Below are 26,106 nucleotides of genomic sequence, written 5' to 3'. Positions count from 1 at the left end.
TTAAACAGCTGACCTGTTTTCTGTTGGGAGATTTGAGCATGGTTGAGGTCTCATGAGGACTCCCTTCCTGGCTTGCAGAACTTCTGGCTGGGTCCTCACATGGCAGAGAGAGCAAACACTCTGGTGCCTGGAGTTTTTACTTGCAAAAGAGGAAATTTTTTTTTTTTTTTTTGAGACAGAGTTTTGCTCTTGTTACCCAGGCTGGAGTGCAATGGTGCAATCTTGGCTCACCGCAACCTCCGCCTCCTGGGTTCAGGCAATTCTCCGGCCTCAGCCTCCTGAGTAGCTGGGATTACAGGCACACGCCACCATACCCAGCTAATTTTTTGTATTTTTAGTAGAGACGGGGTTTCACCATGTTGACCAGGATGGTCTAGATCTCTTAACCTAGTGATCCACCTGCCTCGGCCTCCCAAAGTGCTGGGATTACAGGCGTGAGCCACTGCGCCCTGCCAAAAAAGGAAATCTTGTTTAAATTATCAGTAATTGTGCCTTGGATAAACCTCATTGGCTATGATACTGCCACAGTGCAAAGCTTGGAAATTTTGACCATCATAAAGAATACAACTGTGCCAGGCATGGTGGCTCACACCTGTAATCCCAGCACTTTGGGAGGCTGAGGTGGGTGGATCACTTGAGGTCAGGAGTTTGAGACCAGCCTGGCTAACATGGTGAAACTCCATCTCTACTAAAATTACAAAAATTAGCCAGGCATGATGGTGCATGCCGGTAATCCCAGCTACTCAGGAGGCTGAGGCAGGAGAATCCCTTGAACACGGCCTGGGTGACAGAGTGAGACCCCGTCTCAAACAAAACAAAACAAAAAATACAACTGCATGGATGAAAACACATCAAATATATCTTTTAAAATTCAGACATTCACAATACATTCAAAAAAAACCTTATTGGTCACCTTTGAAACTTGCTAGAATACCAGTTCATTATTCTGAATGGCATTAAATTTATCCTATCTTTTCTTTATAGACTGTTTAAAGAGGTAACCAAATATTTGTTAAAGAAATTATCTTTATAGAAGAATCATAGCTAATAAATGCAGGAGAAATTGTGAAATAGAAGAATCACCATTTTCATTTTTTAATGGAATAATGTGTCTAGATAACCATCATCGATATCAGCTAAAACCTTTGGGTAAAAGGAACAGGCTGGCATCATTTGAACTCAGTGGGCAATGTCAGCATCACTGTAAGTGGGACAACCAAATACCATTTCTTCTGATGTAATGCATCAGGAAGTACCAGGCACCACCAATGAAAATGACTAAAATGAACTTGTATCGAAGCAAGCCTTTAGTCTGCGCTGTTCGATAAGGTAGTCATTAGCTACATGCGGCTATTTATAGTTAATTAAAATTCATACAATTAAGAATTTTCTTGCACTAGCCACATTTCAAGTACTGAATAGCCACATGTGGCTAATGGTTACTATATTGGGCAGTGCAGATATAGATCATTTCTATCACTACAGAATGTTCTATTAGATAGTGCTGCTCTAGATCTAATGATTAGTTTTCAGGAAAAATTGGAGAACATGTAAACTTGCCAAATGACTCCATGAGACTACAATCAGAAAAGTCTAGAAGGTAGTAAATTCTACATAACAAGTGGCTCCATTTCTGCTAATAAATTACATGAAAACAAAAGGGAATAAAAATTTTCATTTTTATAGCAAGAGAGATTTTGAAATACCCATCAAATGTAATCTGTAGACCTTGTTTGGATTCTAATTTAAGAAAACTGTAAAAATGCATTTTTGAGGTGATCATGAAAATTGTTCACGAATCAGGTATTGGGTACGAAGATGTTCATTTTTTGGGTGTGATAAAAATGTAGCTATGTTTTTTAAAAAATAAAGCTTACCTTTTAGGAATACCTACTGAAGTACTTGTAGGTGGCACAATGTCTATAGGTTTGTCACGGTTAAGAACATGACCTTAGGGGTCATTCAGACCTGAGGATTCAAACTCCAGCTCAGCCTAGCATTGTGTATTTGAGCATGTTGCTTAATCTGTGAGCTCCAGCTCTTCATCACTGAAAGGTAACTATTTTAAATAGTGGAGAAAGCAATTAAGAGAGATAATAATGAGTGTGACTATGCCTGGATTTTAGCTCTGAGCTTAATGGCAGTCAAAACAAAAGAAGAAATATGAGTTCCATCATTCATTATGTGACACAAAGAAGCATACCTGTTTGCAAGCATGACACATTTTCCTGGTATATCATTTAAACAGAAACTTTCAGGTGTGATTTTATGTAAGACATTGAACCAGAAATGAATAAGTTAGAGCAAATATGGAAGAATCAATTCTCATAACAGTGTAATGTAAGGCAAAAAAATGTTTTTGTGGAAGGCTACATTAATTGGGTCCAGGTAAGTTTCTTTTACATGTTTTTATTTTTTATTTTTTATTTTTTTGAGACGGAGTCTCATTGCCACAACCAAGCTGGAGTGCAATGGCACCATCTCGGCTCAGTGCAACCTCCGCTTCCTGGGATCAAGCGATTCTCCTACTTCAGATTCCCAAGTAGCTGGGACTACAGCCTTGTGCCACCATGCCTGGCTAATTTTCGTATTTTTAGTAGAAACAGTGTTTCGCCATGTTGGCCAGCCTGATCTCCAACTCCTGACCTGAAGTGATCCGCTCACCTTGGCCTCCCAAAATACTGGGATTACAGGCATGAGCCACCGCACCCGGCCCTTTCTAGTGTTTTTGATTTAAGGAAAAGGCCTAGAATATTTAGAATGAAATCAGTGAACAGCATGTTCAATAGATAGACTTCCTTAACACGTTCTTCCTCAGGTAAGCTTTTGAAAGGAGCTGCCTTATAGAAAATCTCAAGTTTTTCTCTTTGATGGATCCTAGAACTACCAGCATCCCATTAGCTAATAGGGAGAAATCCATGGGTTTGGCCATTAGCAGGTGGAAGGGGAAAAGCTGGATCTTAATTCAATGGATAATTTTTGGTAAGGTTCTTTGGTAATAAAGAACAGAGGTTTACATGCCTGTGGCTGAAATAAGATGATAAGGACTCATATGAAATGATTAAAGGAGTGGGCTCTCAGAGGAATTCAAACATGAACTATAACTGGGCTGCACTTCATGGGCACCAAATATGGAGGACATTTTGGATTCCAGATGGCTCCATAGACTGCACTGACAGAGTGTCCATGATCTCCATTTAGCACTGTATTCCCAGCATCTAGAATAATGCTGAACACATAGTAGACCCCAGTAATTACCTGTTAAGTGAATGAATAAAGGAAGTAGTAAATCTTCACTCTAAAGCCTTATGAAAGAGGAGAAGTGAGTGACTTCAAGTATGTGATTGATACAGCTGCTGTGCTTTTAGTCCTTTACATACATTATTATTTGAATATGTTGAGTCCTGTGAAGGGGTGATGGTACCCTCATTTTGCTGGTGTTAGAATTTAAACCCACAGATTATGAGTTGCCCAAGTTCATGCAGAATACTAGTTGGTGAGTTCAGGTCTGCTTGACTCTAAAGCTTGTTCTGGTAACTGGAGCCCTGCATATTGAAAGTACAAACAGGGTGGTAAACAGAAGTAAACCCACACTACCATATATTAAGAAAGCATATTAACAGCTGTTTTGGGGGATTTCATTAGACATATTTTATTATCAGCCTGTTCTGAAATATCAGAAACCATTTTTCTCTGGCTTTACTTTCCAGTGCTAGGGAACTTTCACCAAACAAGGTAAGCACAGTCTTATTTACCAAGTTACTAGTCAGAGTTTTTAAAATAAAGATTGGCCATTGGCTTTCCATTTCTCCAACTAAAAAGAAATTGTAGGGACTATTTTACAGGGCATGAAACAGATAACTTAATTGTCTTACAGGATTGTTTTAGTTTTGAAATAATTATCATCTGGGATAAGTAACTCATTAGATTGATTAAAGTGTGTGTAAGTGTCATATGGTTGAGGACTTCCTCATCCTTGTTTGAAACCATCTGGGGGCTCTGCGTGGTGGTTCATGCCTGTAGTCCCAGCATTTTGAATCCAAGCACTAGGATTGCTTGAGCCCAGGAGTTCAAGACTAGCCTGGGAAACATGGTGGAACTCCATCTCTACAAAAAATAGAGAAATTAGCCAGGAATAGTGGTATGTGCCTGTAGTCCCAGCTACTCAGGAGGCTGAGGTGAGAGGATCACCTAAGCTTAGGGAAGTTGAGGCTACAGTGAGCTTTGATCATGGCACTGCATCAAGCCTGGGCATCAAAGGGAGACCCTATCTAAAAAAACAAAAACAAAAAAAGAAACCATGTGGGATTAAGGTTTTATTTTACTGGTTTTTGCTTCTCTACCAAAGTATGGTTAAATGTATTGTGTCTGAATTGGAGATAATATTGACATTGACCTTATAAAACTGACATTTTTTATAGGTATCAGTATTATCTGCAACTGAAGAAAGATATCTTGGAAGGAAGTATTCCTTGTACCTTAGAACAAGCAATTCAGCTAGCAGGCTTAGCTGTTCAAGGTAAATAAGAATAAATAAGCAATTCATAATGAAATAGTTCTATCAGATTAAAATGTGTTGCAACAAAATAGCAAGGAATTTTTAAGTTAACTGTCTATTTACATTTTTAGTAGTGTTTACATATTAGTGAAATACTCTGTTATCAAAGGGGCTTCCTTTTGGGAAAGAATGAACTTGGAATAGCTGAATGAAATATGAGACTTCTGGAAGTTAATCATGTTATATGTCAACAGAGCAAACAGTACAATAAGTAGAAGTATGTATATATGTGTATACATACACATACATACAATCACATGCCGAATGACATTTCGGCCAACAAAAGACCTCATATAGGACAGTGGTCCCATAAAATTATAACACTGTATTTTTAGTGTACCTTTTCTGTTTAGATACACAAATACCAGTGTGTTACAATTGCCTACAGTATTCAGTACAGTAACATGCTGTTTAGGCTTGTAGCCTAGAAGGAGCAATAGGCTATACAGTGTAGCCTAGGTGTGTAGTAGGCTACACCACCTAGGTTTGTGATGTTTGCACAGTGACAAAATCTCCTAATGATGCATTTTTCAACATATTCTCATCATTAAGTGACATATGACTATATATGTATATATATATTTTTTTTTATTTATTTATTTATTTATTTATTTTTTTTTTTTTTTTTTTTTTTTTTTGAGACGGAGTTTCGCTCTTGTTACCCAGGCTGGAGTGCAATGGCGCGATCTCGGCTCACCGCAACCTCCGCCTCCTGGGTTCAGGCAATTCTCCTGCCTCAGCTTCCTGAGTAGCTGGGATTACAGGCACGCGCCACCGTGCCCAGCTAATTTTTTTGTATTAGTAGAGACGGGGTTTCACAATGTTGACCAGGATGGTCTCGATCTCTTGACCTCGTGATCCACCCGCCTCGGCCTCCCAAAGTGCTGGGATTACAGGCTTGAGCCACCGCGCCCGGCCTATATATGTATATATTTATTAATACTATGCTATGTATTCATCTAGTTCAAAGACTTTATCTGCTAATAGGTAATATTTTAAGAAGAAGTGCCAGTCAGTGAGTTTGATGAGGTTATATTCACTTATAGTTTAAGTACATTTCATTTGTTTGGTTTCTTTTTATTTATTTATTTCAATAGGTTTTTGGGGAACAGGTGGTGTTTGATTATATGAATAAGTTCTTCTTATTTATTTAATTTTTTTTGAGACTGAGTCTTGCTCTGTGGTCCAGGCTGGAGTGCAATGGCATGATCTTGACTCACTGCAACCTCCACCTCCTAGGTTCAAGTGATTCTCCTGCCTCAGCCTCCCGAGTACCTAAGATTACAGATACCTGCCACCATACCCTACTAAGTTTTTTATTTTTAGTAGAAATAGTGTTTTGCCATGTTGGCCAGGCTGATCTCAAATTCCTGACCTCAGGTAATCCACCTGCCTCGGCCTTCCAAAGTCCTGGATTACAGGCACGAGCCACTGTGCCTGGCCATGGTTACATGAATAAGTTCTTGGTGATTTCTGAGATTTGGGTGTATCCATCACCTGAGCAGTGTACCCTGTACCCCATGTGTTGTCTTTTATCCCTCACCCTCCTTCCACTTGTTTGGTTTCTTAAATGGTTGTCCTGGATTATATAGTAATATCATCAATCATAATAGATAAAGATGACTGGGTGCAGTGTCTCACACCTCTAATCCCAGCACTTTGGGAGGCCACTGTGAGAGGATTGCTTGAGTCCAGGAGTCCGAGACCAGCCTGGGCAATATAGCAAGACCTCATCTTTAAAATGTACATATATAAATGAAGATTCTGCATTTCTCAAGCATTTTTGAATTGTTTAATTTTTTCATTTTTACATGTCTAATTTACATGTATCTACATTTGTGTGTTTTTCTTGGAGAGTCTTGCACTGTTGCCTAGGCTTGAGTGCAGCGATGTGATCGTGGCACACTGCAGCCACGACCTACTTGGCTCAAGCACTCCTCCCACCTGAGCCTCCCAAGTAACTGTGACTACAGCTGTGTGCTACCATACCTAGCTAATTTTTAAATTTTTTTTGTAGAGATAGGGTCTTGCTGTGTTGCCCAGGCTGGTCTCAGACTCCTGGGCTCAAGCTATGCTCCCTCCTTGGCTTCCTGAAGTGCTGGGATTATAGGTGTGAGCCACTGTGCCTGGCCAGGAAGATTCCCGATGGGGCATTATTTCAAACAATAACTGGCATTTAACCTTGGGAGTGAACTTTAATCAGAAGAATTATTAATAAAATTCCTTCAGCTATTAGTAGGCATGGAGACATATATCATTTTGAAACAAATGCCTGATATGGAGCCATATTCCTTTTCAAGGTACTTTGCATTTTCTTTTTTTTTTTTTTCCTTTGTTTCCAGTAATGGCTATAAAAAATGGATTTTCTTAAGTATCATTTTTGGCTTTAAGAATTACTTTTTTATGAGCATTTTGCTGAATTGTCAATTTTTTTTTTAAATTAAAAATTTCAAAACAAATATATCTTGCTCCAATATATTCAAGTGGTCTAAGTCCATTCCCCAGAGGTCATCCTACTGTTGGCAATTTGGTTTCTCCTTGACATTTTTCTGTACATAAGCATATATGATGACAGGGTAGGTTTTGTTTGCATTTTAACTATAAAAATGAGATCATATTATATATAGCTTGGAACTTATAAAAAATTTAATTCATAGGCATTTTTCCAAGACAAGACTCATATCTACCTAATTAATATTTTTTAAAAGATACTTTTAAAATATACTTTTTATAGCTATAAAAAATTTGATTCTGGGCCAGGTGCGGTGGCTCATGCCTGTAATCCCAGCACTTTGGGAGGCCAAGGCGGGCGGATCATGAGGTCAAGCGATCAAGACCATCCTGGCCAACATGGTGAAACCCTGTCTCTAATAAAAAATACAAAAATTAGCTGGGTGTGGTGGCGTGCACCTGTAGTCCCAGCTACTAGGGAGGCTGAGGCAGGAGAATTGCTTGAACCCAGGAGGCGGAGATTGCAGTAAGCCAAGATTGTGCCACTGTACTCCAGCCTGCGCCTGGTGACAGAGCAAGACTCTGTCTCTAAACAAAAAAAAAATTTGATTCTGAAAGATAAGCATACTGTCTATATATACTGTATTGAATTTTGTTATGCATATTTTGCAATGCAATTTAAATATAATTAACGTGAATATTTATCATTCCATATAGCTGATTTTGGTGACTTTGATCAGTATGAATCCCAGGACTTTCTTCAGAAATTTGCCTTGTTTCCTGTGGTAAGACTTCTTTTGACACTGGGCCTTTTGAAAGAAACAGTTTACTTCTTTACCCTTAATAATCCCTGAAACAAAGTCCGTATGATAGGCTTACTAGTCAGAAATAGCATTATATAAAAAAAAGTCCCTCGTATAAATATCTCAAGTGTGAATGCTTTTCCGATAGTAGTCATCTTGGTCCTTGTGAACCTACAGAAACTGAGGTGTCTGTAGTCACTGAACTGTGCTTGGAGACATTTGTTTTCTACTTAAATGTGAGTTTAAAAAGAAGGATTCATTTTCAGCTTCTCAGGAAGCATGCATAGGTTTTGTTTTTACCTGAAGGCTTGAAACCTTACAAAATTATATTGAGGAATGAATGTCGCTTTTCATCAGCAATTTAAAAAGTAGATGACAAAGACACTGCCTTCTCCTTTTATAAAGTCATTACTGATGGAAGGGACACAGAAACTGCATTGCAGCCACTAAGGGAGGTGTGGGATGCTCTTCTTCTGAGTGTCTACACAGCCAGCCAGAGAACGCACAAGATGTTTTTATCTTGCTGGGCTGAGGACTGGCTGACTGCTGTCAACAACCTGAAATAACTCAGTTGAAACTTTCCCTGGGATGAATTAAGAAGGTAGGGCAACTTTTTTTGGCTCATGTGAAGAAGCCACTTAATTCCTTAGAAAGATGATTACGTATGTAAGTAAAGCTCTCATATATTAACAGTAGTCATAATTTTGCCTCATAGTGACGAGAGTCAGTAACAATCAGTGGCAATGATTCCTTCTAAGAAATTTGGGTGAATTATTATGTACTTACTACTGTGTGTTTTCTTCAGGGGTGGTTACAAGATGAAAAAGTATTGGAAGAAGCAACCCAAAAAGTGGCCTTACTACATCAGAAATACAGGTAACTAAGAAATAAGACATGGAAATAGCATAGAACCAATGTCTGCTTGAATTTGAAATATTCAATCAAATATTTAATTTACATGATTAATATTTATTTGCCTAATTAAATTTGAAACATTACTGCTGCTGCAATTACAAGTAGCCAACATTTACATAGCACTCACTATGTGCCACGTGCTGTTCTAAGTAAGTACTTTCCCACATTACTCATTTATTGTCCATGTTTTACCAGTGAGAACACTGAGGAAGTTGAAGGCAGCCAGTCATTGAAGGGTGCCAGTTCTCTTTTTTTTTTGAAAGAAAGAAAGAAAAAGAATAAAGAAGAGGAGGAAAAAGGAAGAGAAAGAAAGAGAGAGAATGGGAGTATTGCTTTCTTGCCCAGGCTAGAATGCAGTTTAGTAATGGGTATTGAAAACCTCTTTTATACCAATAATTATACTTGATGTAAACAGGAAGGAATAAGGGAAGAAAATAACAAACGAGCAGCCAACCAATATTTCATTTAAACCTATGAAATGCTATGCGATTACCGAGGAGTGATTTACTTCCAATTATGTAGTCACTTGTGGAATAGGTGTGAGGTGGTAATGTATGTTTTATGTATTTGAAGTGGAGAGTTCTATAAATGTTTATTAAGTTTACTTGTTCCGGGTCTGAGTTCAAGTCCTGGATGTCCTTGTTAATTTCTGTCTCGTTGATCTATAAAATTGTTAGCTCTTCTTGTTACATTGATCCTTTTGCCATAATGTAATGTCCTTCTTTGCCTCTTTTGCTCTTTGTTGCTTTAAAGTCTACTTTATCAGAGGCGAGAATTGCATCTCCTGCTTTTTATTTGTTTATTTTTACTCTCTGATTGGTTGATAAATCTTCCTCCTTCTCTTTGTTTTGAGTCTTTGTGTATGGTTGCATGTGAGATGGGTCTGGATGCAGCATACCAATGGGTTTTGGCTTTTTATCCAATTAGAATATATATAACTTTAATACTGTCATTTGATGCTAGCTGGCTGTTTTGCCCATTAGTTAGTGTAAATTTTTCGTTGTGTTAATGTTCTTTTCTTTTTGATGTATTTTTGGAAAGGCTGATATTGGTTGTTCCTTTATATGTATAGTGCTTCTTTCAGAAGCTCTTGTAAAGCAGGCCTGGTGGTGGTGAACTCTCTAAGTACTGCATATAGTAAAGGTTTGTGTGATAACCTTATCCTGTATAGGTTAATGTAAAATTAGGGAGGTTTGCTTTTTTTTTTTATGATACAGCATAGCAAGTACAGGGTTACTTCCCTCTGTATACCTATGGGCTGTGTCTGTCATCTGGGGAGGAGCTATGCTAAGAGCTATGGTGCCTATTACTCTGAACTATGCTCTTGCATACCTTTGCGTACTTGTAGATATTGACGTTCTTTCATGGTGAATCTCTGTGTTGCCTGTAAGAAAATATACTCTTCTAGAGAATGCTAGGTCTTATTCTAAACCAACTACAACACAGTTCCAGGTACAGATGCTCCTTGACTTATGATGGGGTTAAGTTCTGATAAAGTCATAGTAAGTTGAAAATTCTGTAAGTTGAGATGAATTTAATACACCAACCCTGCTGGACATCATAGCTTAGCCTAGCCTACCGTACGCATTCTCAGAACACTTACCTTAGCATATGGTTGGGCAAAATCGTCTAACACAAAGCCTGTCATATATTTGATAATGTTGAATGTCGCATGTAATTTGTTGAATAATACTGAAAGCGAAAAACAGAATAGTTGTATGAGTCCTCAAAGTACAGTCCCTACTGAATTTGTATCACCTTTGTACCATTGTAAAGTTGAAAAGTCATTCAATTGAACCATTGTAAGTTGGAGACTGTCCATACTCTATTATTAAATTCTTTTTTTTTTTTTTTTTTTTTTTTAAAGACAGGGTTTCACCATGTTGGTCAGGCTGGTCTTGAACTCCCGACCTCAGGTGATCCGCCTGCCTTGGCCTCCAAAGTGCTTGGATTACAGGTGTGAGCCAACACGCCCAGCCTAAATTCTTATAACTACTCATTAAGGTAAACATTATTATCTCCATCTTACAGATGGGGAACCAAACTCAAAAAGATTTATTTATCTCTACATGGCATAGAGGTGGGAATTGAAAGCAGGTCCATTTCATTAGAACCTATTGCTTATCCCTTTCCAAATAAAATAAGCTTTTGCCTCTAGTCTCTCTCCACTCAAATCCACAGTCGCTCACAAAAGATTAATCTCCCTAGAATATATCACTTTCCTCTTACCTGTCTCCTTCTCCTTCCTCCTGCTCGTGTGTATTTTCATGCTTCCCACGAGCCTCAGTTCATTACCCTGGTATTAAAGGCCTCCCACAAGTTGGTTAACTCCTGCCTTTCCAGCTTTACCTTCTGCCATTCACATGAACCATTTCTTTTCTAGTCTAATTGATCCCTCAGGCACACATTGCCCTGCCTTTTGTCACTTTCATTCATTCATTTGTGCATTTCCTTAAAAGATAGTTTAGTGTTCTTACTCTGTATTAGGCAGAGTAAGAGTGCCAGATGCTATGGCGCACAAATAAATAGAATAATTTCTTGTCTTCCAAGAGTGCATTCCCAGCCCTGCAATCTGAGGGCTGGTAGGACAACCCACTGTGGTAATTATAATACATATAAGAAGTATAAGAGTATACGAGTGCAGTTAGAGGGGTATGGGCAGAATGTATTGGGACTGCACAGAGCTGGGGCATTGGGGAATCCCAGAAAGTGACCCAGGGGGAATGATGCATTGGCAGAGTCTTGAAGGATATTAGGGAGTGGCCAGGTCCACTAGTGAGTCACAGGTGTACCAAGAAGAGGGATTCACATGTGTAAAAACCCAGAGGGGTGAGGGAACATACTCTATCTGAAGACATGCAGGGTTTGGGATGGCTGGAGTGTGGATGCCTTGAGGACAACGGGGAGCATCAGAAGGTGAGGCTGGAGATGCAAGTCTGCGTGCACTTGGGCACTGCTCCTTTACCCACACTGCCTTCCTACCTATCCTAGTAGTGCTGTACTCACCTGAGCGAAAAGGGGTTTTCATGTGGCCTCTTCATACGCTTATTCCCTGCATTTGACGTTTAGCACATAATTCTCAGTAATGCCTGATATTTTGTGTTTTTGTTTTTTGTTGCCCAGACTGGCATGCAGTGGAGCAATCACAGCTCACTGCAACCTTGAACTCCTGGGCTCACGCCATCCTCCCAACCTCAGCCTTCCAAGTAGCTGGGACTATAGATGTGCACCACTATGCCTGGCTAATTTAAAACATTTTTTTTGTAGTGACAAAGTCTCATTATGTTGCCCAGGCTGGGCTCAAACTCCTGGCCTCAGGTGATCTTCTCTCTCTCTTGGCTTCCCAAGGTGCTGGGATTACAGGCATGAGTCACCATGCCCAGCCCTGATATTTGGGATAATAAGCAATTACTTGGTAGTTTATGAAAAGTCCAAGCTTTCACCTGAAGATTTTTTAGGGAGTTGTTTTGTCCCCATCCTCCCTACTCATCTGCTTTAAGTATAGAGAGCAGGATCTCATGTGATACCCTCAGCATTCAGCACAGTGCTTTGCACATACTGGTTTTCAGTACATATCAATAGATTGATATAACCAGTTACAAAATTGAAATGTTTATAGGGTTGTATGCTAATTGATATATAGGTTTTAAGAAAAGTTTTTTTAAAACCATTTTAAGCTTGCTTTGTGAACAACTTTGCTTCTTTTGGTTTGCAGAGGGCTCACAGCTCCTGATGCTGAAATGCTGTACATGCAAGAGGTAGAGAGAATGGATGGCTATGGAGAAGAGAGCTACCCTGCTAAGGTAAGTATGACTTGGCAGCTAGGGAGCGGTCTTTACAGGTAGGCTCACAAATTTGAGAAAATAGTGTGGAAATCCAAGGATGTCCTTATGTGCAAAGGCTGAGGACATGCAAAACTCTGGAAACTTAAAAGCTGAGGTCCTGGTGACCAAAATTTTGGGGTAAAACACACTCCGAATCATTTTGTGGTTCATACTTTGAAATGGTCTTGAACTAGAATTCCTGAGGAGGCCTAGACTTTTTAAATTTTTATACATATCTACAAGATCATCTATGTTATTCAGACTTTTTTCCTCTTGAATAGTGACTCTGTAGGTCTTCTGAACTCTCTACATCTGGGAAACCAGTCTGGGGAAGTCTGTGTAGCAGCAATTTCTAGGCATCTGCTTCCTGGGTTTTTCTTTTTCTGCTTTCTCTTTTTAGGATAGCCAAGGAAGTGACATATCCATTGGAGCGTGTCTTGAAGGTATCTTTGTGAAACACAAGAATGGAAGACATCCTGTGGTATTTAGGTATTTTTCTTACCTCTTTTTATATGTTTTCTATGGCTCCTGTTGGTGATCTGTTTTTTAGTACTTAGCAGTTAAATTGTTCACAAGTCTATCCCACGCTCTCATTAAAAAATGGAAATAATTCCCTTCCTAGAAAAAAAAATACCATCTGAATGCAACAGCCCTTTTCAAAAGCCACTTTCTTCAAAACTAAGTGTCCAGAATATAATGCCTATAATGATGGCCTATTATGAAATCCTTAAAAATGTGTGACCCTTTTTGTGCCACATGGAGGCCATTCTTTGTTTTGATGTGAATTTTTAATTTGAGCTCTGGTTTCTAGGGCTATTTATTGGTTAATTTATTTATTGTGACATACTCACTCTGTCGCCCAGGCTAGAGTCCACTCACTGCAACCTTGACCTCCTAGGCTGAAGTGATCCTCCCATCTCAGCCTCCTGAGTAGCTGGGACTACAGGCTAATGCCACCATGCCTGACTAATTTTTGTGTTTTTTGTAGAGACAGTTTCACCATGTTGCCCAGGCTGGTTTCAAACTCCTGGGCTCAAGCTATCTGCCTGCCTCCCAGAGTGCTGGGATTCCAGGTGTGAGCCCACTGTGCCTGGCCTGTAGGGCTATTTCCTATGAAAAATCTAGATCTTTGTTTTGACACTAGTTATGTACCAAAATTCCTGAAATACCAATTATCTAAGCAAATTTCAATTATTTTTATAATTTTTTTTTGCTGATATAAAAAAATGATACATTGATTTGTGAAAATCTTGGAATGTAAGAAAGATGGAAAGGATATATAGTGATGTGCAAATAGTGGCTGACTCTGAACAGTGAAACTACAGATGATTTTAATTTCCTTTATAGTATTCTATGTTCTAATTTGTATCTTAAAGAAATTAAGTTGGACCATAGTGTACAATCCCTGCCTTTTATTCCTTAAAATCTGTAGTCTGGAAAATCCAAAGTTCATTTCATAGAAATACTTGCAGTTTTACTCTGAGATTCTATTTATCCAGTTATCTGTTCTCTAGAAAGAGCTAATCGGATAAATAGAACCTCAGAGTAATGAAAATTATGTTTATATTGTTTTTAAATTCATTTTTATTTTTTATTTATTTGTTTTATAGAGACAGGGTCTTGCTATATTGCCCAGGCTGATCTCTAACTCCTGGTCTCATGTGATCCTCTCTCTTTGGCCTCCCAAAGTGCCGGGATTATAGGCCAGCCATGGTGTCCAACCAAAAGCTTATATTGTTTTTATAAGGTAGTAAAACATATTCTGTCACTTTTGTTTTTTGGTTCCTTTGTGTCTGCCATTTGTTGAGTGCTTATCATGAGTCAGATAAACTATGCTGAATACTTTTTGTGTGTGTGGTTTTTTTTTGAGACAGAGTCTTGCTCTGTTGCCCAGCCTGGAGTGCAATAGTGCAATCTCGGCTCACTGCAACCTCCATCTCACGGGCTAAAGTGATTCTCCTACCTCAGCCTTCCAAGTAGCTGGGATTACAGGCACACGCCACTGCACCCAGCTAATTTTTGTGTTTTTAGTAGAGACAGGGTTTGACCATGTTGTCCAGGCTGGTCTTGAACTCCTGACCTCAGGTGATCCACCCACCTTGGCCTCCCAAAGTGCTGGGATTATAGGTGTGAGCCACCATGTTCAGCCTTTGTGTATTTTTTTATGTAATCTTCATAACACACTCCACAGTAGGTATTACCACCACTTTGCACATGTGATAATTGAGGCTTAGAAAAGTTGTGATTTGTCCATGGTCACCCAGTTGTTAACTGGCATTACTAGTACTAGAACTTGGATCCTTCACTTTATGCTTGGGCTCTTAATTGCTTTATTAAACAGCTTTTTTTTTTTTTTCCTTTTGAGACAGAGTTTCGCTGTTGTTGCCCAGGCTGGAGAGCAGTGGTGCGATCTCGGCTCATTGCAACCTCCCTCCACCTCTTGGGTTCAAGCCATTCTCCTGCCTCAGCCTCCCGAGTAGCTGGGACTACAGGCGTGTGCCACCACGCCCAGCTAATTTTTGTATTTTCAGTAGAGACAGGGTTTCACCATGTTGACTAGGCTGGTCTTGAACTCCTGCCCTCAGGTGATCCACCCACCTTGGCCTCCCAAAGTGTTGGGATTACAGGCGTGAGCCACTACGCTCAGCCTTAAACAGCTTTTATTTTCTCTACCCCTACTCACTGCCAGCCCCACAGTACACACACAACTCAAGCTTTCTAAACCATTCCTACCATTTCTTCTTGAGAACTAGTTTTGCCTTGAAGAGCTTTTTCTCTAAATGGACATCTCCTCCTTCACTTCCTGTGCTTTACTGTCTCTTGAGCCATGAATTCTCCTTGGTGATTATGACCTCAGAGAGGACATATCACTTGGAGAGTAGAACCCCACTCCCAGAGTTCACTGCCTGGGGCTGGGTGGCTCCCCGTTGGCAGTTGCTCTCTCATCCCCAGGCCACCTGTATTAACCCTTCCCACCATGCTGAGTTTGGGGTCAGGGAGAAGAAAATGGGTCCAGGGCTTCACCTGAAGGACAGGGCTCGGATGGTGCCCAGAGTGTCACATGGGAACTTGAGGCATCTGCCTTCCTTCCTTTATCTGGATAGGAGTTTTTAAAGTTGTCTTAAAGAAACCATGTGATGCTAATAATATTTAGATTTAGCAAACACTAAATCACTACTAAATTAATTTTAATACATTTTAAATAAATAAATGTAATGGAAAAGGTTACAATTTTTTTCCATAATCATTTTTTCTTTTTCTAAAATTCTATGATTATGTAATCAAATCAAATATTAATATAGAAAAGCTAATATAAAATTAGAAAGTATCAGATTTTGAATCCTAGTGAAAACTTCCAGAATAGTTCACTCTTTGAATTCCTGGCATTTCAACTTTATCTTCACCCTGATGCTTTTCAGAGCACACCTCCCCCACTTTTGTGCCTTATTTTACCCTGTATATCTGCAAGACTTAAAGGTTCTTGTTTGCTTCTGTGTTCTCTCTCCTCCCCTTCCTCTCCATCTGTGCTCCTTTGAGGGAAGCACTGTCCTTCACTGATCTTAGTGTCCGTAAGACCTGCTGCAATTTCTGGCATTGTTACAATAGGTAGCTTTTATTTTGTTGTATGAATAGATGAGGCATTGGCAACCAGCTAAGACAGGGATCTTCAATCAAGCAAATCTGACAAATGAGAATGATACATTTTACATGTTTTAAATTCTCTTTTCCCTCATTTAATATACATGAATTTACTTTTTGCAACTAGCTGCTGTCACTTCAATTAGAACATTAATGTTACCAGATTAAAACCACTGTTTTTTGGTTTTTGTTTTGTTTTTTTGAGACAGAGTCTTGCTCTATCGCCCAGGCTAGAGTGCAATGGCACAAGCTCGGCTCACTGCAACCTCTGCCTCCTAGGTTCAGACAATTCTTCTTCCTCAGCTTCCCAAGTAGCTGGGATTACTGGTGCCTACCACCTTGCCTGGCTAGTTTTGTAATTTTTTTTTTTTTTTTCGAGACGGAATTTTGTTCTTATTGCCCAGACTGGGGTACAGTGGTACTGTCTCGGCTCACTGCAACCTCCGCCTCCTGCGTTCAAGCAATTCGCCTGCCTCAGCTTCCCAAGTAGCTGGGATTAAAGGTGCCCACCACCATGCTCATCTAATTTTTTTGTATTTTTAGTAGAGGTGGGATTTCACCATGTTGGTTAGACTGCTCTCAAACTCCTGACCTCGGGTGATCCATCTGCCTCAGCCTCGGAAAGTGCTGGGATTACAGGCATGAGCCACTGCACCTGGCCTAGTTTTTGTATTTTTAATAGAGGCAGTGTTTCACCGTGTTAGCCAGGCTGGTTTTGTGTTTTTTTGTTTTTCTCAAAAATGTTACCAAATATTAACTTACACATCAGGCTTAGGGGAAAATTGTATTCTATCTCCTGGTTTCCCCCATGGCGCACTCACATTGCCATTCTCTATTTGCTGTTTCTTAGGTGGCATGACATTGCTAACATGTCCCACAACAAGTCGTTTTTTGCATTAGAGCTGGCAAATAAAGAGGAGACCATCCAATTTCAAACTGTGAGTAGAGGTCTGCATGGAATGTTTTTCCTGAAAGTTAACAACTTCTACTTCTGCATGCCTGTATGTGTTTGGAGGCAGGGCAGTATTAAAATTATAACATTTCATAATCGTGGAAAACAAGCAGTTTTATCATGTAACATTTTGCAAAATGGTGGTTGGCAAAAAATGGCTGCTCAGTAAATGCTGAATGAATGAGTCTTTGGATAACTACTGTCCGATCATGATAATCTTTAAATTAAGCTTCAGGGACTAAGTAGGGGAGAAAGTAAGCACTGAAGGCCAGGCGCGATGGTTCACGCTTGTAATCCCATTATTTTGGGAGGCTGAGGTGGGCAGATGACAAGGTCAGGAGTTTAAGACTTGCCTGGCCAACATGGTGAAACCCCATCTCTACTAACAATACAAAAATTAGCTGAGCATGGTGGTGCGCATTTGTAATCCCAGCTACTCGGGCAGCTGAGGCAGAATGGCTTGAACCTGAGAGGCGGAGGTTGCAGTAAGCCGAGAATCATGCCATTGCACTCCAGCCTGGGCAACAGAGCAAGACTCTGTCTAAAAATAAGCACTGATATCTTAGATTTCATTGATAAATGAATACCTCTGAAGAAATGTTCTTTAACAGTTACTTGCTTTTGCTCTCTTGACAAAGGCAGTATTGAGTTACTGAGTCATATTTTTGTTTAAAAATATCTGAGTGTATTTGGCAAGAATAAAAGTTGGTATTTTTATGGTTTTTAGATTTTCAAGTCATTTTGAAAGTGCTTAATATGAGAATCACACTGTTAGAACAGATTGTTTTGTCTTCATAAGTTAAATCCTACTCGTGGTATTCATACCATGGGCACAGTGTTAGAAAATGAAAGGCTCACAGTGTTCTGAAAGTGACTTTGTCATACGATGTCACCCATTATATCTGTAGACAAACTCTGCATTAAATGTATCAAGTTGTATGTGTGTTTTCATACTGCTTTCTGCCTATTTTGTTTTCTAGGAAGACATGGAAACAGCGAAATATATTTGGAGACTCTGTGTTGCACGACACAAGTTTTACAGACTAAACCAGTGTAACCTGTAAGTATGTCCAGCTCATGGAAATTATGGAAAATTATGAATTTAGAAATTGTAAACATGAGTTTATTGTATCATCACAAAAGACATTTATCAATTGGCATCTTTCTTTTTTAATACTTTTATAGCTGTTGTCCTCATTTTAGCTTTGGACCAACTTCTAATAATTACATCATTTTCTTCTAAGATTTATTTCAACTAGTTACAAGAACCATTCTAATTCTTGAAACGTAAAAAGGGAATAATATCCTTTATTTGTTTACATTAACCCTCTGGTCAGCATTTCGAGTCATGAAAGATTATTCAGCTTTTCCAGCCATCTGAAGAATTCGTGCCCCTCCTTCCTGGTGTACATTTTTCTTTTTTAAGACAGAATCTCCCTCTGTTGCCAGGCTGGAGTGCAGTGGCTTGATCTCGGCTCACTGCAACCTCCAACTCTGTGATTCAAGTGATTCTCCTGCCTCAGCCTCCCGAGTAGCTGGGACTACAGGCACATGCCACCATGCCTGGTTCAAGCGATTCGCCTGCCTCAGCTTCCTGAGTAGCTGGGATTACAGGCACATACCACCATGCCCAGCTAATTTTTGTATTTTACTAGAGATGGGGTTTCACCATGTTGGCTAGGATGGTCTCGATCTCCTGACCTTGTGATCCATCTGCCTTGGCCTCCCAAAGTGCTGGGATTACAGGTGTGAACCTGGTGTGCATTTTTCTTAGCCCTTACGGTGATATTGCACATGTAAATATCGTCCTTCATCTACATTCCCCTCCACCCTCTGCACTATATCTCTGCTTTCCTTAATAGCAGGTTTCCTCAAGACAGTTGTGTATGCTTGTTTCTTTCCTTCTTTCCATTCTGTTTTCCCTAAGCTGCCACACCACGGACACTGTTTGTTGTGGTCAGGCGGCTTTTGTCCAGTGATCATTGTACAAGTTCTTTGACCTGACCGCTCTGCAGTACTGAACCTCCGATGGCTCCTTCCGTCCTTCCTGAATCCTGCTCTTCTTTGGCTGCCAGCTTAGTCACCTTTGCTGCTTTAGTCCTGAGACTTCTTCTCCAAATCTGCTCCTCTAGGGGGCTTCTTCTGGCTTGTCCTCCCCCTGAGCTCTTTTTTTTTTTTTTTTGAAGTGGAGGCTTGCTCTGTCACCCAAGCTGGAGTGCAGTGGCACAATCTTGGCTCACTGCAGCTTCCGCCATTCAAGTTCAAGTGATTCTCCTGCCTCAGCCTCCCAGGTAGCTAGGATTACAGGTCCATGTAACCATACCAGCCTAATTTTTGTATTTTTAATAGAGACGGGATTTCACCATGTTGACCAGGCTGGTCTCAAACTCCTGCCCTCGTGATCCGCCTACCTTGGTTCCCAAAGTGCTGGGATTACAGGGCTGAGTCACTGCACCCGACCTCCCTGAGCTCTTCACTCCTGCATCCTGCTGCAAGCATTTAGTTTGCTTAGTCCTCCTCAATACCACTCTGAAAGTTCTGGTGAAAGTATACTACTGCCTGTATATTTGGAAGATAGAGCTGGCAGAACTTGCTGATGAATTGGATGTGGTATGAGACCTGACCATTTTTACCACTTGTGCTAACAGCTTAGTGCTAGCTGCCATTGCTTCTCATCGGAATATTGCAGTAGCCTTCTGACTCTCCTGTTTCTGTGCCTCTGCTGTCTGTAGCTTATTTTCCATATGTCAGCCAGAGTGATCTTAGTTAACCAGAATCAGATCCTGTCACTCTTCTTAACCCTCCATTGGCATTCCACTTCTTTTCTTTAAGTACTTTTTTAGTTTGTTTTCAAGACAGCCCTGTCACCCAGGCTGAGTACAGTGGCCTGATCACGGCTCACAGCAGCCTCTGAACCTCCCTTGGCTCAGGCGATTCTCCTGCCTCAGCCTCACAAGTAGCTGGTACCACAGGTGTGCAGCACCACACCTGGTTAATTTTTTGATTTTTTTTAGAGGCATGGTCTCCTTATGTTGTCCAGACTGGTCTCATGGGATCCTCCTGCCCTGGCCTCCCAAAATGCTGGACAGTGTGAGCTACCATGCCTGGCCCCATTTTAGTTCTAATAAAAGTACGAGGCCACAGTGTGGTTCTTGCCTGATTCCAACCTTGTGTCTTTTATCCTCCTTCTTGCTTGCTCTGTTCCAGCCACAGTGGTATCCTGGCGGGGCTGCAGATGTACCTCACCCTCGGGGACACTGCCTTTGCTCTTTTCCTAGGTCTCCACCTGCCTTGCTTCCTCATTGCAGCCTGTTGTCTGGTCAGATATGACCGTCTTCAGAGGCTGTCCCTGATCGTCCCCTCTTCCACTACGACCTGTCTCTTTACCCTCTAACTTTGTTTTGTTCTTCATAGCACTTAGCACCACATGAATTTGTATATTTGTCTGTTTGCTTGTTTGGCTGTACCCCTGCCAGCAGGTAAGCTCTACAAAAGTGCATGGGGGCAGACACTCTTCCCTGCCTTCAATGCCATATTCCCCGTGCCAAGCAAGGGCCTGGCTCACTGTCGGCCTTAATAAATTTTTTGAACTAATCTATAGATACAAGTGTCAGGAGCTGTGATTTAAGATGTCTTGATGCTGTAAGATCCCTTAGGAAAAAGATACCTCACTCAGAACTGCCCAGATAGGAAAGGCTTCCCAGCCAAGTGACATCTAAACTGAGACCTGAAATGTTTCTTTCAAATCCCACAACCTTTCTTTAAGCTGTCCTCTTGTCCCTGGACCATATCTGGAGGCACTTCCTGGAGTTGTCTCCCATTTGCCCCCCTGCCCTGTCTCACCTATATGCAGTCAGTCTTCTGGATGGATAAGCAAAAGATGTAGCACTGTTCTTAAAATCTGAGCACGTGTCTCTCACCCACTCCCTTCTGGGTACAAGATTAAGGGTAGACTCCTGAAGTCCTTCTCTGGTCTTAGCTGCCTCAGCCCAGCTGGCCTTGGAGTCTGACTCCTGGAAGACATCTTTCCTTATCATGTGACTGCTCCCAGCCCAGGCCTTCGCTAAAATGTCCCTCCTTCCGTTCTCTGACAGACTCTTAGTCATTCTTCAAGACTGAGTTTAAAATACAGCCCCCCATAGACACCACCAAGCATTCAGTTTGCTTAGTCCTCAATACCACTCTGAAAGTTCTGTTTTTTTCTACCTCTTTTATAACAATGATCTGAATAATTCATAACAATAATTTATAAATGCTTGCTCTGTGTCAAGCATTATACCGAGAGCTTTAATTTTCTTTAATCCTTACAGTAACCCTGTTGGGCACAATTATTACTGCCCCATTATTGGTGAAGGTATGGAGACTTAGTGAAGTGAAATGTCTTACCCTGCCACACAACTAGTAAGTGGAGCAGCAAGACTCAAGCCTGTGCTCTTAGCCGCTGTGCTAGCCTGTTAGAGTAGTTCCTGCCTGCTTTTTTCATGTGGATTTGATCTGTCTCTCTTGCCTAATGGAGCTCCATGACGGCAGGGTGTCCTCTTACTCATCTTCGTGTCCCGTGTCTGGCAAGGTGCCTGGTGCATAAGGGCTTAGTGGAACGATGGGAGCCCGAGTGAGGCGGTGATGGGAGTCACAGGGGAGAACAGCCCTTTTGCTCCTGTCTCTTCCCTTTATTACAGATTGTAAATGAGGCATGGGGTGGAGGGAAAGTCTGACAAGGGCATTTTGTCCCTTGGCACCAGGAAGGAAGGAGAAAGGCTATGTGGAAGTGCCTTCTGTCTTACGAGGTGTGAGAGAAACTCTGGGCAGGAGCAGCAGTGTAAAGAACATGCAGGGATGCCCACCTGCACAGGGAACTGCCCAGTGGTTTGCACCTGTGGCCCAGTCCCTGTCTCTTCCCAGCGTTCTCCTGCACCCTGTTTGCATCCGAGTCCCCACTGCTGGTCTGGTGATGGGATTTTCGTGGGCACTGACAGGGAGGAGGAACCTGCTTTCTTTGTAAAGATGGAAAGCGGTTTCCATTAGCTGCCTGGGTGTATTTGCATATGAAAGTGTTCCCCCTGGTGGTGATAGTCAGCAGTGCTACTAGCCCAGGCTAGTTGCCTTCCCATTTGCTGGCCTGGTTATCCAGCCATGTGTGGCATGATTTCTGTGCAGAAGTTCTAAGTTTCAAGCAGTAGATATGCAGTCTGTTGGACCACAGCATTTTCATTTGAAAGGCTTTAACAAGTTTAAGAGTATTCATAATATTGAGCCATTATTACCTCAGTTCATTTCTTCTCTGGAAAATAGTGGAGGATCTACATTTTGAATAAACAATAAAATACAGTCCCTCTCTGTGAGGCATCCATATTGGTTGGTGATTAGTGCCTTTTTTTTTTTTTAGAAACAGAGTCTTGCTCTGTTGCCCAGGCTGGAGTGCAGTGGCACGGTCTCGGCTCATTGTAACCTCTGCCTCTCAGGTTCAAGTGATTCTCCTGCCTCAGCCTCCCAAGTAGCTGGGACTACAGGCACATGCCACCATGCCTGGCTAATTTTTTGTATTTTTAGTAGAGACGGGCTTTCATCATGTTAGTCAGAATGGTCTCCATCTCTTGACCTCGTGATCTGCCTGCCTTGGCCTCCCAAAGTGCTGGGATTACAGGCTGAGCCACCATGCCCAGCTAGTGCCTTTTTTTTTCTTCAAATTAACACCTTGTAATAAGTAAAAGAAGAAAAAGCAACAAATGATTGATTGTGGTGAATGATTCTGTCTTAGAAATTTAGCTCTAGTTTTTGGAATATTGCTATTTATTGGCAAGTGTGAATCAAAGTACATTAATGTCATGAGTTGCATATATTATTACCTAAATAAGAAACACCTGATTCTTTTTAAAATGGAATAATTATGTTTAAAGTGCTATTTTCCAAAATTTGTTTTCAATCTCTGTATATCCAATAGATTATGGCAGCCGATATCCACGAACTATTCCTGTGTAATTACTTACGATTCATTCTGTGGGGAACTAATATATTTCATTGTGAGCATTTGTTTCCCATGTAAAGTAAATGAAGCTTTTAATATTAGCTTTTAAATTTTTGCTGGGTAATAAAACTGAAAACTTTAATTGTTATGGCCATGTTTCAAAGGCTCTCAATATAGGCTGTTGAGTCATGTTCCAGTATTATGATTCTGAAGTATTGGCAGACTTGTTCTCATGGCGCAGGCAGGTAAATTAAAGCGCTATAGGCATTTAACAAAACTGCAGCCAGCCTGGAACTGGACAGTGGCTTCTGGACATCTGGTTTGGGCTAGGGTGACTGATGGCTCAGGAGATAGACTCTACTCACACAGAAAGGAGGACTGTAGTCCCAGGGTGTTCCCTTCACCTCTGTCCTGATCTGTAGTTTATTGGTGTTTGGGATGGCCTCATGCGGCTCATCTAACCTTGACCCAGGTAACTATATTTCAGTATTTATACAATGGCACGATCCAACAGCCTTCCCCTCCACCCCATGACAGGGTGCTTTAGATAACAGAATTATCATTATCCAAACCTTAAAAATGTTAGATAACAATCTCACTTAAAAAAATTATAAAGTGAGGATAATGAGACTTTTACTTAATATTCCTTTAGGGTTGAATTGGAAATTAAATGACATAATAATGTCAAGCTGTTAGGTCAGCTTAACCCACTCTCTCTCACTCCAGGCCCTGAACTGGTCATGCTGTAATCACCTCCCTGATTTGTATAAGGAGAAGACCAGGAGAGTGGGGGAGTCTTGAGAGGCTCCTTGGTGTAGGGGGCTCCCCCGCCCTTTTCCGTGAGGAAAAGGGAGGATGGTATCCTTGAACCTGCAAAGCCAAGTGATAGAGGGCTCAAGAGACTTTCTCCAGAGGGGAAACTTGTATTCCAGGGCGCAGCAGACCACTTGCTGAGCACAGTGAGATGGCTGGTGAGTGCTGCCTGCAGCTTAGGGCTGTTGGTGAACATAGCAGCTGGTGTCCACCTTGGTTCTGGAGACTTTTGTAATCCGGAGACTGACTGGAGTAGGCCCTGCCTGGAAAGCTGGCCTGAGCCCTCAGCTTCTAGAGTAGCCGAGATTACAGGCATGTGCCACCATGCCTGGCTAATTTTTGTTTTCTATTTTTAGAGATGGGGTCTTGTTATATTGCCCAGGCATGTCTCAAACCCCTGGCCTCAAGCGATCCTCCCATCTCAGCCTCCTAAGTAGCTGGGATTACAGGAAGGATTTTATTCCTTGAACTATCTATCCAGTGCATGAACTATCGATGCATTTTTTTGTTTGTCAAAATCTGACTCCCCTTCATCATATAAGAAAGGGAACTTACAAAGCAAGATTCAGATAAGGCTTAGAAATACAAGCTTAGCTGTAAATGCTTAGTAATAAGCATCGCTTTAGTCCTCACTTGCTCGTCATTCATTTAGTCCTCATTTGCTCAACAAAGGCACTAGGGATACCACATCTTGCCTCCACGGAGCTTATAGATTAGTTAGGTCTAGGGAACAGGTTGGACACATGATTGTTAGAGATTGTTAGAGACATACACTCAGGAATCTGGCAGACGTGCTGGTTCAAATGCCGGTTCTACTACTTGTTTGCCATGTGACCAGGAGCAACTGACTTAACCTACATATCACTTTCATTATCTGTGAAATCAGGATAATAACTGGACCTTCCTCATGGGGTTGGTGTTCACATTCCATGAGATAATCATGTACAGTCCTTAGCACAGTTTCAATAAATATTATTGATTTTTACTTGGGCTGGCAGTCATTTTTCTTTTCTTTTCTTTTTTTTAAGAAACAGGGTCCTAGCATCCTAGTTTCCCAGGTGGAGTATGGTGGCAATTCACAGATATGATCATGGTGCACTACAGCCATCAACTCCTGGGTTCAAGGGATCCTTCTGCCTCAGCTTCCCAAGTTGCTGGGACTACACAGGCATGCACACCATGCCTGGCTCAGCCTTTTTTATTTTTATTTTGTCTTCTTTGGTGCACATGTTCTAGTGATTTATTCTGTTATTTAGCAGCACCCATCAACACAGTAACTGCCCAGAAAGTTTGGAAACCACAACCAACAGTTACATGGTTTTCTCTTGTATGCCAAGTTGAGGACAGCTGATCTCAGAGTAAACTGCATTTATAAGAACAGTGCCAAGAAGAAAGAGAAGGTTAGCCCCTTAGAACTGATGGCGAGGCTGCCTGGGTCAAGCACTTTGGCAGGTACATTCTTTTGTAGTTTGTTTTGTTAGTAGAGCCGGCTACTGCAGTGGGCCATGTTCGCCTCCACACTGGGTGCCGCCGGCAAGAGCGCCAAGATCGCTATCGTGTGGGAGTGCCGCCCATGTGACGAAGCTCTGCATCCTTGGGTTTCGTGTTTTGCTTTTGCCCTAGGCTGGGCAACTATGGACATGTTGTTGGAGTTTGTTGACAGAGAATTCTATCAGCAACCCTTGTGAATTTATAGTACTTTAAAAGTTTAAATTCATTCCATCTAGACAGTGAGTCTCTGCTAGACTGAACACAACATTTAAAGGACCCAGTTTGCCTAAACCTATCCCTGACAATGAAGAATAACCAGAGACAAAGTAAATTTCAAGGCTGCAAATGCAGCGTCTCCAAATACTGGGCACTAATTTTTTTTTTTTTTTTTGAGACGGAGTCTCACTCTGTTGCCCAGGCTGGAGTGCAGTGGCTTGATCTCAGCTCATTGCAACCTCTGCCCCCAGGGTTCAAATGATTTTCCTGCCTCAGTCTCCCGAGTAGCTGGGACTACAGGTGCCTGCCACCACGCCTGGCTAATTTGTGGGTACTAATTTTAAGGAATATATTAATGTGCAGTTAAGGAGTATTTTTTTTTTTAAAGCCCAGGCACACCATGCAGACTCGTATTGCCAAAATAAATACTGGAAGAAAGGGAAATCTTTTGGAAAAGAGACATTTCTTTTTCATCAGCA

At 41.1% G+C, this 26,106-nt stretch overlaps 1 protein-coding gene across 1 annotated transcript in view; it reads left to right on the top strand.

The window, feature by feature from the left end:
- PTPN21 (protein tyrosine phosphatase non-receptor type 21) overlaps positions 1–26,106 on the top strand; it is an 89,049-nt gene that overhangs the window by 40,696 nt on the left and 22,247 nt on the right. The window contains exons 4-10 of the mRNA XM_012476898.2: positions 4,422–4,519; positions 7,727–7,794; positions 8,618–8,688; positions 12,443–12,530; positions 12,952–13,040; positions 17,041–17,128; positions 18,123–18,202. Coding sequence (XP_012332321.2) covers positions 4,422–4,519; positions 7,727–7,794; positions 8,618–8,688; positions 12,443–12,530; positions 12,952–13,040; positions 17,041–17,128; positions 18,123–18,202 — 582 coding nt within the window. The remainder of the gene's footprint in view (positions 1–4,421; positions 4,520–7,726; positions 7,795–8,617; positions 8,689–12,442; positions 12,531–12,951; positions 13,041–17,040; positions 17,129–18,122; positions 18,203–26,106) is intronic.

The sequence above is a fragment of the Aotus nancymaae genome, unplaced genomic scaffold, assembly GCF_030222135.1.
Source record: "Aotus nancymaae isolate 86718 unplaced genomic scaffold, 86718_ANA_hifiasm-v0.15.2.pri h1tg000011l, whole genome shotgun sequence".
In the NCBI taxonomy this organism is placed as follows: domain Eukaryota; kingdom Metazoa; phylum Chordata; class Mammalia; order Primates; family Aotidae; genus Aotus; species Aotus nancymaae.
This window is presented reverse-complemented; position numbering and strand designations above follow the sequence as displayed.